This window comes from Diadema antillarum, unplaced genomic scaffold (genome assembly GCF_040938485.1).
Source record: "Diadema antillarum isolate AM-2024a unplaced genomic scaffold, OU_Dant_1.0 seq00000068_RagTag, whole genome shotgun sequence".
Taxonomy (NCBI): domain Eukaryota; kingdom Metazoa; phylum Echinodermata; class Echinoidea; order Diadematoida; family Diadematidae; genus Diadema; species Diadema antillarum.
Genome location: NW_027271167.1, coordinates 873,262 through 886,593, shown reverse-complemented (window position 1 = coordinate 886,593; position 13,332 = coordinate 873,262). Strand labels below are relative to the sequence as shown.

The 13,332-nt window shown below is 39.4% G+C and overlaps 1 protein-coding gene across 1 annotated transcript in view; it reads left to right on the top strand.

The window, feature by feature from the left end:
- Positions 1-11,117, top strand: part of LOC139725897 (protein OSCP1-like) — a 28,036-nt gene extending 16,919 nt beyond the window's left edge. Inside the window, exons 3-9 of the mRNA XM_071636975.1 lie at positions 2,135-2,302; positions 3,395-3,475; positions 5,694-5,797; positions 6,876-7,086; positions 8,359-8,495; positions 9,764-9,833; positions 10,985-11,117. Coding sequence (XP_071493076.1) covers positions 2,135-2,302; positions 3,395-3,475; positions 5,694-5,797; positions 6,876-7,086; positions 8,359-8,495; positions 9,764-9,833; positions 10,985-11,098 — 885 coding nt within the window. The 3' untranslated portion in view covers positions 11,099-11,117. The remainder of the gene's footprint in view (positions 1-2,134; positions 2,303-3,394; positions 3,476-5,693; positions 5,798-6,875; positions 7,087-8,358; positions 8,496-9,763; positions 9,834-10,984) is intronic.
- The last annotated feature ends 2,215 nt before the right edge of the window (positions 11,118-13,332 follow it).

The window sequence follows — 13,332 nt, the reverse complement described above, 5'->3', positions numbered from 1 at the left end:
CCTGTCCCTGTCAGAGTATGCACTACACTGTATGTAGCAAACTTGTAGCCTTGATCAGCATCTAAAACATCTAAAACAAAGCGAATGAGAGCAATACTGTTGCATTTTTTTTTTTTTTTTTTTACAGTTCTGCGTGCCGAATTAAACCTTGACTTTCCAGGTTAATGAGATTGAAGTGAATACTGTATAGTTAGTGCAAATGATGAAAGCTGCATCTACTTGGTACTTGTTAACCATGCGTGTCTAGCTCAAGGCCAATGCTTTCATTGCCCTTGTGAAAAAAGAAAGAAAAAACAACAACGAATTGATATATTCCACAGCCTTGCGATGGACCTAGTAGCATGTCACTTCTGCTCAGCAGTTTGCTCATTACCTTAATTAGAGATGGGTACCAGTAGGTGGAAACACCACTCCTCATACGCTGTAGATGAACTTTTTCTTCTTTTTTCCACTGCTACATATATTTGTGTGTGTGTGTGTGTGTGTGTGCACAGCATTTTTTTTTAATCCTTAGTCATAAAGTATTATGATGAATTGTGCTATGCAAGGTTTCAGACATTGAAGCTCACATAGAGTGAATCTATGGGATAAAGGGGGTATCTCACCAGGCTTGAAACTACACATGTGTAGTTCGCGACTAGTTCGCAACTCTAGATTTTGCTACGTGTAGTTGCAGAGACGTCTCCGCAACGTTTCAGAGACGTCTCCTGAAAATTACAGAGTCTCCGATTAGTCGCCAGTTAGTCGCAAGAAATTTAAACATGTTCAATTTTTCGCGAAGTCTCTATGACGTCTCCGAGATGTCTCCATCAGTCGCGGAGACTAATCATATCCGCAACTGCTGAGACGTCTCCGCGACGTCTCCGCGATGTCTCAGAGACGTCGCCGAGACCTGCTGGAGACCAAAAAAACTGGTGAGAGGTCGCGGAGATGTCTCCGCGATGTCTCTGCGACTCTATTTGACGCCGTTTGACCCACTTTGACATCCTGCCTAGATCAAGTCAGGTGATTTTGACTGCAACGGCTCCCTCTATTTGAAATTTGTTGACACCTGCCATAACTCATATCAGAGACGTCTCCTTGGTGAGACCACAAGACATTTTTATGTTGGAGACATCTCCGCGACTGATAAGTTGGAGATGTTGCGGAAACGTCTCCGTTGGTGAGATACTAGCTATAATGTGCAAAAGTATGTTGTAAGTCCATGATATGCATTAAGCCACTTGTGAGTCTCTCTATTAAAGAGTGACTTGTGTGAAGTAATGTGAAATCTTGTGCAGTGTGCAGAGATGAATGTTAATACCAGAGTGTGCAATCACAACTACTTTATTTTTTTTTTCAACCCTACCCTAGAGCAGTCAGTGAACACATCAAGCTTTGTGCAGACTGGACTTGAGTGTGATACTGAATGGAATGAAACACTTTTGATTGATTGATTGATTGATTAATTGATTGATTGATTTTATTTTCCAAATTCATGAAATTCTTCCGTCGAGATGCTTTCATTGCAACTGATTGACAAATTGCCCTGCATCGACATAATTTTCATGAATTTGAATAATTACGCAGTACCCGCTGCATGCTATAAGGATTAGAACCAACACTTGCTGTCGGGCGAAAGCACAGTGGTCTAGTGGAGATGACGCCTGTCCGGTGATCAGGAGGTCATGGGTTCAAATCCCGCTCGAGTATGTACGCCCATGATTTTTTATCATGGCTACTACTAAAACACTGATCAATTCAGTGCTCATTTGAATACGTAGATGCAGGGCAATTTGTCAATCACTTTGCAATGATTTTATTTTATTTTATTTCTGAATTTCATTTTAATTGAATGAACTAATTGAGCACAGTATGATGTGAATGTGACAGTTAAACAGATAAATGATTAATTCAAATATCTAACACTTTTTTCTAACACAACACAAGATGAAAACAAACCTGTTACACAAGGCATTATTTTATATTTATGCTAACATATAACTTAATTCACCATTTTATTCACCATGTGTACAAGTGTACGATTCTCACAGTATTGGCAAACGTGTGACTGGCCCGTGATTTCTTTTACTTTTTTTGAGACAATTCACTGTACCTAAAAGTTTGCATTTTGACAATCTCTTCCCCCGTCCAGCTCTACGATCTGATGACGATGGCGGTCAAGTACCAGATTTCACTGTGCCTCAGACCCAAGGACATCCTCCTGGTCACCCTCAATCACATGGATGCTATCAGGGTCTTTGTGGCCCACAATCCTGCCATCAAGGGACAGGTGGAGGGAGTGTGCAGGCTGCTACTCAAGGTACCTTGACATCCATATCATTGAGGGTTTGCGGTGAAAGTCAAACTGTTCAAATTGAAGTTTGGAATGGTGATGCTTTTTCTTTCAGTCGCATCAAAGGAAATTATGTCTACTGTGCCACATCTCCTAATTAATGTAAAGGAAAAATTTATTACATAAATACATGCTATCACATTTTTCCATGTAAAGTATATTAAGATGTATATTGCTTTCTTGAAGATTCAAGACAGAGAAAATTGAAATGTTACATTTTACAAATAAAGTTTTTGCTCTGTATGTTATGAATTACTTCATTTTTTAGCCTTGTCAGATTTTCTGTAGGAAAGTACTTATATTTTAATTCGTCTTTTGATATTTTTTCACCAAAGTCTTGAACAGCAGATACTTGGAAAAACTGATAGGATGATCTACAGTTTGTATGTGTCTCTCTCTCTCTCTTTAGAGGGTATTATCCAGAAAAAAAAAGGATCTACAGTATGATAGTAGGATAATACAATATGCTAGTGTCTTGTTTTTTATTGTCCTACAATTGTACATGTTGTATTTTGCTCATATAATTTGACAGTTTGTATGCGATCAAATTATACTTTTTTTTTGTCTTTAATAAATGAATCACTAAAGCAGTGCTACAGAAAAATCCATGCTTACAAAAGAATACTTTAAGATTACATTACATTCCATCTCATCTCTTGTGATCTCTTATCAATTGTCTGTCTGCAATTGTACTACAAAATATGGTATGCCTTAAACACAGCATTGAACTGTGCCCTTCTTACATAAAAAGTCCAATAAGAGGCAGTTGCCTCAAATTTATGTAATGCGGCCTTCTGCCAATCACAGCTACGTGTATACGATGTACAGGTGTATCTACATTAAGATTTGTGTTATACTTCATGACTCAGAGTCTGTCACATAATATTTATTCTCCTGGGCAGTATGAAAAGCAGCATGAAACACAAACACATGAACTGAACACAGGATACCTTCTCTTGTAGGTACATTGTACATATTCACATGGCGGTGTCTTTGAATCATGAAATCAATTATGTTGTGTACCAATGTTATGGCCATTGCATTTTGTCCATTCCACAGACATACGCGTTTGTCCCTGTGGGGGAGTTCCAGCTGATTCGACAGACACTTCTAGGTTTCTTTCAAGACATGCATATCAGGGTAAGGCAGTTATTAACCATTGTCTTTATAGTGTCATTACATTCAAACTTTAATCATTTAAAAGCCCCCCCCCCCCCCCCCCCCCCCCCATTGAATTTCAGGAGGATTAGATTTTGGGTAATGGAACCATTTTGAGATTTGATTCACATTTGAGCACATGGGCAAGGTGTATTATTATTTGTTGTACAATGTATGAATGATAAACTGCAAGTCTAAGACGTAAGAATTCAGTACCATACTTGCAGTATAGCATTGATTATTAATGTGGGTAGGAACAGCTGAAAAACAAAAAAAAAAAACATTTTTTATTCCATATACAGGTACAGTGTATATTGTACAGTATATTAGCGCAGCTGATTTTTTTTTTTTTTTTTTTTTTTTACATTCTTCAAACTCACATTGCATTTCCAGCTCAATTTGTTCTGGGAATAACAGATTGAATGCTGTGAGACTTTATTAAAAGTGTACACTGAAACGTGTGGCAGGTTTTGCACTTCTGTACCATATTTTGAACATATCAAGCAACCTTCCCACACACTGTACTTGATGATGATGATCCACAGCATTTGTATAGCGCCATATCCAGTATCTGTTATATAGAAACATTCAAAGGCTTGTGGCTCGTATGTGCACATGTATACTTTATCATGCATCGCTGAGTAGGGGATGAGAAGCAGCAAATGGCATCATGCATTCGTAGTTAAGGAGAAGCTTCCTTTCCCCCAGTAGGCATCTCCATCAAAGGAGATGCCCTTTAGAAACGCCTGAATACCGCCCGAGTTGCCACGTTACCATGGCAACGCAGCCTCTCAAGGAGGCGCTGTCAAGGCCATTAGCAGATGACATATGTGGCTTCGTCACTGATATGCCCGGGCCCCTGCAGAGGCATAGTGGCTGTATTGAGCATTGTACCGTCCCCCTCCTGCCGATCAAGTAAAATGGGTTAGGCAAGTAATGTGCATAGACACTCACCACAAGAGGGCAGTGGAGACCCAATCAATATCTGACAAATCAGGCATTGTTCAAGGTGTCCGCAGCGGACACAGTGGAACAATTAGCAGGGGATCTATACCGCGAGGATGCCCGCATATTAGCACAAAGCTAATTATCATCGACTGAATGCAGTGAGCATGTCCACACTTGTACAAATTAGCATTCCTACAACTGCTGTGTTTACAGTAACTTTAAAATGAAGCTCAAGGCAGCCTTGATGTGATGTGCATGCATGCAGATAGGTTAAAAATGATGTCAGGAACCTCTTGAACTGTGATGTTACTGTAGCATTGGAGCGGCTATTCATAAAGTTATTATTGTCATTAATATTATTATTACTATCATTATTATTATTATTATTATTATTATTATTATTATCATTATTATTATTATTATTATTATTATTATTATTATTATTGTGATGATGATGATAATTAATAATCATCATCATCATCATCATCATCATTATCCTCATTGTGAACTTCTACTGAAGATTGTTTTGCAGAATGAATAAACAAAGATTTGTTCCAGTCATTCATATTTACCAAAACTTTTAGGACTCTTGTGCCATTTTGATTGGCATTTTGTTTCATGAAGTCTTAGTGCTATGGTTAACAAGTGGTTTGATAACTGTGCATAGTTTACTGTAATGCCCACATACTGGGTTACATGTGGTGTTATTGCACAGGTCAGTGCCAGCCACTGCTTGAGCTGGAGCCCTGCTTAAACAAGAAAGAAACTTGTTTTCCCCCCACCCCTCCTTTTTACCAGTGTGAATATCAAACTTTGTTGTAATTATTGTTGCAGGTTATCATTGGCATCACCGTTTCTCTATAAACGGTGCACCATTGTCACTTTCTACTCCCCGTTAGGAATACTCTCTCAGCAAATTGTAGTCAATTGATTGTCACTGTTGATACCTAACTTTCAAATGTATCCCTCTTGCTGGATATCGCAGCCAATCTTGAGAGTTTTGAAAAAAAATAGAATCTTACTGTGAGCCATCTGTCTTTGTTTGTTATACATGTACATCATTGTCCTTTGTAATCTCACTGTAAATACTATGAACAACAAAGTTAGATTGCATCTCAGAAATATAATCCATTTCAAGTATTAGTGTGATTTCAGTAAGTGAAACATTAATACTATCACTATCACTGTCTTGCCTGAAGTTTTAAATGCACAACATCATTCTCTCCTTCTTTTTCTTCTATTTTTGACATAGGTGTCCATATTCCTCAAAGAAAAGGTGCAAAGCTCCAACGGGCGCTTTGTTCTGTCACTTGGTGGCGCTGTTCCATATGGTACAGAGATACCTGGGACCATAAGGTGAGATGTTAGGGGAGGGCTGTAGTCATTGAAACCAAATAGCATTGAAAAAATACACAGAGAAAACTTCAAATTTTACCAGTTCAATTTTGAAATATATGGCTTCGGAATGACTGCTTATAAATCAAACCACCTGAATGTCAAACATGAGAAATTATTTTATGTTTTCTCTATCTTCTTTAGAGACTGCCAAAAGCATTTCCAAGGAGTCTTGAAGTTGGCTAGGTCACAGAAGAATTTCTTTTGTATCAAGCTTTGCTTTAGCACTTGTTGGTGGCATTATATTTTTCGTAATATTCTAAGATGAGACTCAACAATGTTTGTTTGGTGTTTTTTTTTTTCAAACCTGGCTTTGGCTATTAAAAAGAAATAAGTCTGAAAGTACAATTAGGTACTTAATGAACTGTTAACAGCTGTAATGTAATTACAGTTTAGGTGAAGATAACATTCTTTTAAATTTGATATTCCAAGACAAGACTTAGCAATTTGTTTGTTCAAACCTAAACTTGGCTGCAAGAAGAATTTTTGAGGTGTTATAAGGTCTCAAATGTAATGTAATTGTCATTTACAGTTTAGGTGAAAATACCATTTTTAAAGATTATATTCCAAGACAAGACTTCACAATTTGTTTGTTCAAACCTAAACTTGGCTGTAAGAAGAATTTTTGAAGTGTTACAAGGTCTCAAATGTAATGTAATTGTCATTTACGTGAAAATATTTCGTAGTCTGACTATACAGTTTGAGATTTAAAAAAAACCAGTATTTGTGGTGATTATGATATGTTAATGATTGTGAATCATTTTTAGTGACAGATAAACTCAATAATAAATTATGGAATGTTCTGATTCCATGTCATCTTTGAAGGGATTCTTCGAAATGTTGATGCAAACTTGTTATTCCAGGGATTTGTTTGTTTGTATTTCAGTACATAAAAATTTGGGGGAAAATATCATAACATCTTTGAGCTGCCAGATGTGTTAGAGTTTGAATCTAAGGTTAAGACTGAAGCCTATTTTCTTCCTTTTAATATTTTACCTTTTTTTTTTTGTCTTCTTCTTCTGTTGCTGATATACATCAGATATTTCAACAAAGATGGCAAACAGGTGGAGACGGAGGAGTTTTCGGTCCAGGACAAGTACGTCGCTTCTCCCAAGGAGGGCTGCTTCGACCTGGAAGGCGACCGGGCCATCAAGCTCGGCCGCAACATGTACAACTCGGCAAAGACCAGCGATGCCACAGTGATGGATGACGCGTCAAGCAAGAGCAAGTCCAAGGCATCGGCCGAACAGGTGAGTCGCTCACTTCACCCTGAAATGATTTCAAATTGTTATCCAGCTGCTCCCTGTTTGCTGGTATGCTTTAGATTGGTGGAGAACTCTGGTATCTTACCACCTAAGTCTCTCAGTCCCTTTTCCATAGTCTCCTCCTTTGCTCAATCCTCTTTCCTTTTCCTCACTCTCTCTCCTTCATCATCTTTCTTATTGTTATCTTCTTCTTCTTCTTCTCTTTCTTGCCATAACTGATGTTGTTAGTGTAATCATTGTTATCATTATCATTTATATCATAATTTTGTTTGATTTCTGTTATAATTGTCATTTATTATTAATGTCATCCTATCTTCATAATCATATTCATCATTATTATTCAATTATGGGAATTACCATTCAATTACCAGTAGTGTTATATCGATGATGTTGATGATCATGACGATGAATACCCGTGTTACTATCGTAAAACCAGAAACATTCCTGGCATGAAACCTTTGCAGCATGGAGCCGATTGCCTTCTGTGCAACATGGAACATTTGCAAATTGTTTGTTTGTTTGTTTGTTTGTTCATTTTCCATCTGAGAAGATGGCTGGATAGCCCATATTCAGCTACGTTAAGCTGGTCTTCCATGGGGTCCAGTTGGATGTGAGGTGGGACCACCAGATTAAACACCCTGCTCTTTGCGATGAATGAATGAAGCGGGATCTTTTACTTGCATGAGCTGTGACTCTTTCATACACAGGACCTCAATTTTACTGTATGTCCTATCCGAGGGACAGAGTGCTTTGCCTCTTGCTAGAGGGAATGGTATGCTCACAGTCACACACAACATTGCTCGGTCCAGACTCGGGTTCGAACCCGGTCCGCATGATCTTGAGGCAGACGCGCTACCGACTGAGCCATCTCACCGCCCTGCCATTCAGTGCATTGTGTAGACCAAACCTTTGGTGTGCATTTTGCTTTCGCAAATCTCGTCTCCTTGTGAAATTTTCATCGTTAAGACCTCAAGGATGAGATGGATGCTGTCGACTGCACACACACGCATCATTTCTCTGACACTCAACAATAATAAAGCCACAACACCACCAATCATCTAGGAAGAAACGACAAGACACGACTCTATTCCCTTGAGTGCCATGTGTGCGATCTTTCTCTCTCTAGAAGTTTCCCACCACATGGACTTCCTGGGACAAATCATGCATACATTAATTTGCATTTATACACATTCATGACATCGTGCATGTGAAAATTTCTGGTTTTACAGTCTCCTTGTTTCCACCTTTGACCCCCAGGCGTCGGCCAACCCCAATCCCATGGTGAAGGCAGAGCTGAACCTACTGGCCCATCTCATGGGTGCCGTGGAGAAGAAGACTGTGAGCAAGGAGACGGATTTCAGGATCAACATGTTCAACACGGACGAGGAGGAAGAGTGAGTAGAGCCCCTGGTGATGGAGCCTCTGGTTTCTAGCAAAGCACCCTTACCATTTCATCACTCCTCTCTTGGGCAGATCTGGTTTGAGGGATTGATGCGAGAGTTTAGTTATGTTGACAAACAGGTTGTCAGTTTGTTAATGTTTGTTGTTGTTGGTTTTTTTTTTTTGGGGGGGGGGAGGAGAGGAAGGGGTGGGGGGAAGGGCGGGGGGATCAGCACTTTTCTCTACTGTCTTCCAAGCAGCCCTGTGGAGTGTGCTAAACTTTTGGATAGTGGTTATCAAGTGCAGGGGGCACCTTTGATATGGCACGTGAAACATTTTGATTCCTAATCCTTCACCTTCACATGCTCCTTCATTAAGTTGCTATTAAAGCTGTTAGGCAGGCATTTGTTTCTGAGGTTGTATCCTGCTTTCATGTAGTTCTGTAGGTGTCAATATTTTATGCATGCTTTTTTTTTTTCATCACCTCTTCTGGCCATAATGAGGGGAGGGGTGGGGTGGGCAGGAGGAGGATACTCTTTGTGGCAATAGAAGGCACATTTCAGTAATTGACATAATTCAAAGAAAATCTGATCACCGTTGTCTTCTGGGTTCTTGATCTTACAAAAAGAATCAACAATGAATGAATCTAAGATGTTATTTCAGAATGAGAGAGAAAGAGAGAGAGAGAGAGGCTCGTACTAGTAACCTTTTCACTCCTTGAATCCCCGGTAAGTTATTGCCAGGTATAGGTCAAATTTCAGCTGTATGGTTGGGGTTACTTTAGGGTTAGTTTTAGGTAAGGGTTAGGGATTGGTTAGGGTTAGGGATTGGTTAGGGTTAGGGTTATGTTTTTATGTTTATGTTTATGTTTATGTTTATGTTTATGTTGTTTATGTTTATGTTTATGTTTATGTTTATGTTTATGTTTATGTTTATATTTATATTTATGTATGACATTTGGAAGAGTCAGACATTGTATTAGCTTTGTTTTTATTTTGCTTTGCTTTTTGCTTAACAGTATCAGAGATGCCAACTCTTATCTTTTGTTAGATTTTCTTTTTTTTTTTTTACCAGAAATATTGCGTGTTTCATTATGAAAATACTGTTTTTCCCAAATTGTATTACTACACATATCTCTTACAGGAAAGGTAAAAATATTGTTTTACACCAGAATATGCCTTTTCAGCACTATAAACACCACATTGGTGTGCATATTGTTGGCAGCCTTGGCAGTATCTGCTTCTCATTTTGTTTTTTTGTACATGATATGTTTGCTCAACAGGAAATTTGCCGCAACTCGTCCACCACCAGACATGTATGATGTCAAGGTCATAAAGATTGATGCCTCAAAGGTTTGTCCACTTTTGATTTGCCTGTTTAGGATTATTTAAATCATGATTTGTTTAACTTGGCTGCTAAGGAAGTAATGAATACTTGTAAGAAAGTAAACCATGGAACCAGTAGCTTCAAGTCCTTACCAAAGGACTGCACTGTGAGAATGAAGTTCTTTACCTATAAAAGGCACAACTCAACACTAACTGTTTTTTCTCTCGAGTGGCCCGTTTGGGCTACAAAAATCTTTAAATCTAAAATTTTGGTGGCAGGAAAAAGAAACGTAGTGGCCTGAAATAAAACAGAAACGTACCAATCCATTTTGAATCTTAAGTGCCCAATTAGGCCACCAAAAGATAGGCTTTGAAATGTGGTGACCCAACATCAGTTTTTCGTAGCCCTGGGCCACCAGGCCATTGCTAATGTTGAGCCCTGCTTAACGGCACTACTGCCGGCAACAGCAGACTCAATCAGGGACCTCGTGAGTGATAATCCTTTTCAAAACCTGCCGTGTTGTAAAGCATCACCTGTTTTTATTTCTTCAATTTGTAGTTTTCTGTTGTTCATAGAAAAGTTTACTGTGTTTATTTTCTCCCACTTGATGAGGCAGATTACCTAGTCAGGTCCTTGCTAGCATTCAGTTGGTCAACAACCATTTTTTGGGGGTCACTTTTCAGAAATACCATAGACATTTGAATCTAAGCAGTGTGTAGTCACTTGTAGTGATTTACTGTAAAACAAGAAATATTCACAGTATGAAACTTTCGCAAATTGTGATTGCCTTCCCTGCCTGTTCGTCATTTTGCCTCTGACGAAGATTCTGCTAGGATCGAAAGCTCGGGCCCTTTTTGACTCCATTTTACTCCACTGGCTTGCCACAATTGGATAAGCAGTTTTCAGCAGCTCTTTTGCTACTCTGCAAATTAGAGCTGACAGCCTTTTCATGAATTTCCACAAGCATTTAATGCATTTAATGGCGAAACCTTTTGCTTCCATTTCAATTTTGTGAATCCTGCCTCCTCGCGAAATATTCTAAAATTTCCTGCACACAAAAATTTCTGCTTTTTCAGTACTTGGAGTCAATTTGTGTTTGCCAGTGATGATTGGCCTAATGGGAGACTATCTTTACTCCCCTATCTCTCTCTCTCTGCAACCTGTCGCTCACTTCCAGAATCAGACGAGCGAAGAGCTGAGCAGAATAATGGGTGACATGTCCATCCCCGAGGCCGGAGGAGTGACCAGCAAGGGCGACGACCTCTTGGCGCTCATGGACAGTGCTACCTAGATCGGCAGTCGGTTCCCAGGGAGCGTGTGTGCTTGGTTGCATGCGTCCATCGTTTTTTTCTAAATGAAAGTTTGTATCCCTCTCTCTTTCTTTGTCTGTCTGTCTGTCTGTCTGTCTTCTCTTCTTCCTCTCTCTCTCTCTCTCTGTCTCCTTCTTTTCCTATCTTTCTAATGGCGCGTTTACACCGAGCACGGTACGGGCAATAGGCCGGGTTTTTTGCTATGGTGAGCCAAAAGGAACCATGTCTGGTTCTGTTACAATATCGCTCCCCTGCTAATAATATTGTTACAAAATTAATCTTCTACTGTTGATTTTGTTGCTCTTGATTTTGACATAAGAATAACATTTTGGGTGATTTTGTACCAAATTAATACTGATTCGTTTTTAACAGAACAGACGTGGTTTCTTTTGGCGCACCATAGCAAAAACCCTGTTCCGGGACCCATGTCGGATTTGGTCTAAACGCAGCTTTAGGCTGAATGCCCACTTATATTATCTGCTAGCCAGATAAAAAAAAAGAAAAAAGAAATACATGTGTACCAAAAAACAAAAAGGGGAGGCAATGTGAAATTCAAACTTTATAGAGCAACTTGAAATGTCTCTTATCATCATGTGATCTTATCTGATAGTCCTTAATGTGTTCTTTGTTTTGATTCATGTGTTCATTTCTCTGTGTGTTGTATTGAGATGATAGGTGGGGGGGGGGGGGGAGGGGGGAGATGACAGATGGAGTGGGGGATGGGATGGGGACAGTGGCTAGTTATCCATACTATGTTGTACCCTTTTGCAACTACGTACAACCATTTATAGTGGTTTATTTTGTTAAAACAATGAAAAATATTATACTTGTTATGCCCCCTATGTGAACAGTCACAGCTGTTATGTCGATTTTCTTTTCAAATGCATTGGTCCCTGTGATAGAACTATCTATGTCGTTTTGTATGGTACACTGTAAAAGCTGGTGTTTTCATGTACAGATATTTTTGTCAGCGAGGAGGTCACAGACATTTTTGCAAGATGTTTTCGTGACTTGACACCAAGGCTGTCATAAGCGCACTAAAGCCTGTCCGTTTGTGATATTTTCTTGTGTTGTTAAATTTGTGACCCAACAGTGATTTGCAAAGAACAGCATTTACAGTAGCTGTTCCAAGTACAAGTTAGGTCCTAATGTTATCAGTGCCAACTATTAGCAAGTGTCATGTTGTATGATGAGTGTAAGACAGGGCAGACAATGTATGATGTGCTGCACCCTGTACAACTCCATAAGTGCACCCTCCAGATGTGACATTTTTTTAATACCTCTGGCATTACTTTTTTTTTCCTTGTTAGGATGTTTTCTTGTTGTTTTCACTAGTTCAGACACTACCTTTTCTTTTGGCAGACAGAAGTATTTGTAATGTCTACAACAAAGAGTCTGTATTATGGGAAAGGGTTTAAAAGGTGCACAAGTCCAAGTTTATGTCACCTGAAATTCCCCCAGAATGCTCTACCCTCGAGCTGACTCCCATGATGACATTGCTGTTGATGATGATGATGATGATGATGATGATGATGATGATGATGATGATGATGATGATTACCAGGACAGCTTAAGGAACAAAGTCACTTCCTCTTCTTACCCTCATTTAGATGTCGAATTGCTGGTAACAGAAACTTAGCGGGCAGTCTTCTGCAAGATGTGTTTTTTTCTTTCTTTCTTTGAAGTGGAAGATGTTTTCTGCAATCCATGTACAGTTGAGGTTTTTGATCTCATTCTGTGGTGTAGCTGATTCCTAAGTGTTCTCCTATGTCTTGCCTGGCTTCTCAACTCATGTGGGTGTTGGTAACCAAACCTGATTAGTGATACAGGAGGCATTTTGCTATTAATACGGTGTACTGTAAACGTGGAAATTTTCGCGGTACATTAATTTTCGCGGATTTCGCGCTACGCTCGGCTAGCGCGAATTCAAAAACGCGCGAATATATCTTCACAATTTTCTACGCACATTTTGAACGGGATGAATTGTGTGCGCTTCATCGATGATCCTGCTACGTAGTACAATGTACAGGCATGTTTACGCTACTAGTACTGTGCGAAGAGACGATACCCTAGATTGCTGTGTACTGTAGCATGCATGTGTGCACCGCACGCATCGATGCTACAGTCCCCCGTGACTACGGTACTAGAGTCACAGCTGTACTACGTATTTGAGTGCTTGTACTCGCAGTCGAGCCGCTCGCTACGTCGCTTGTCG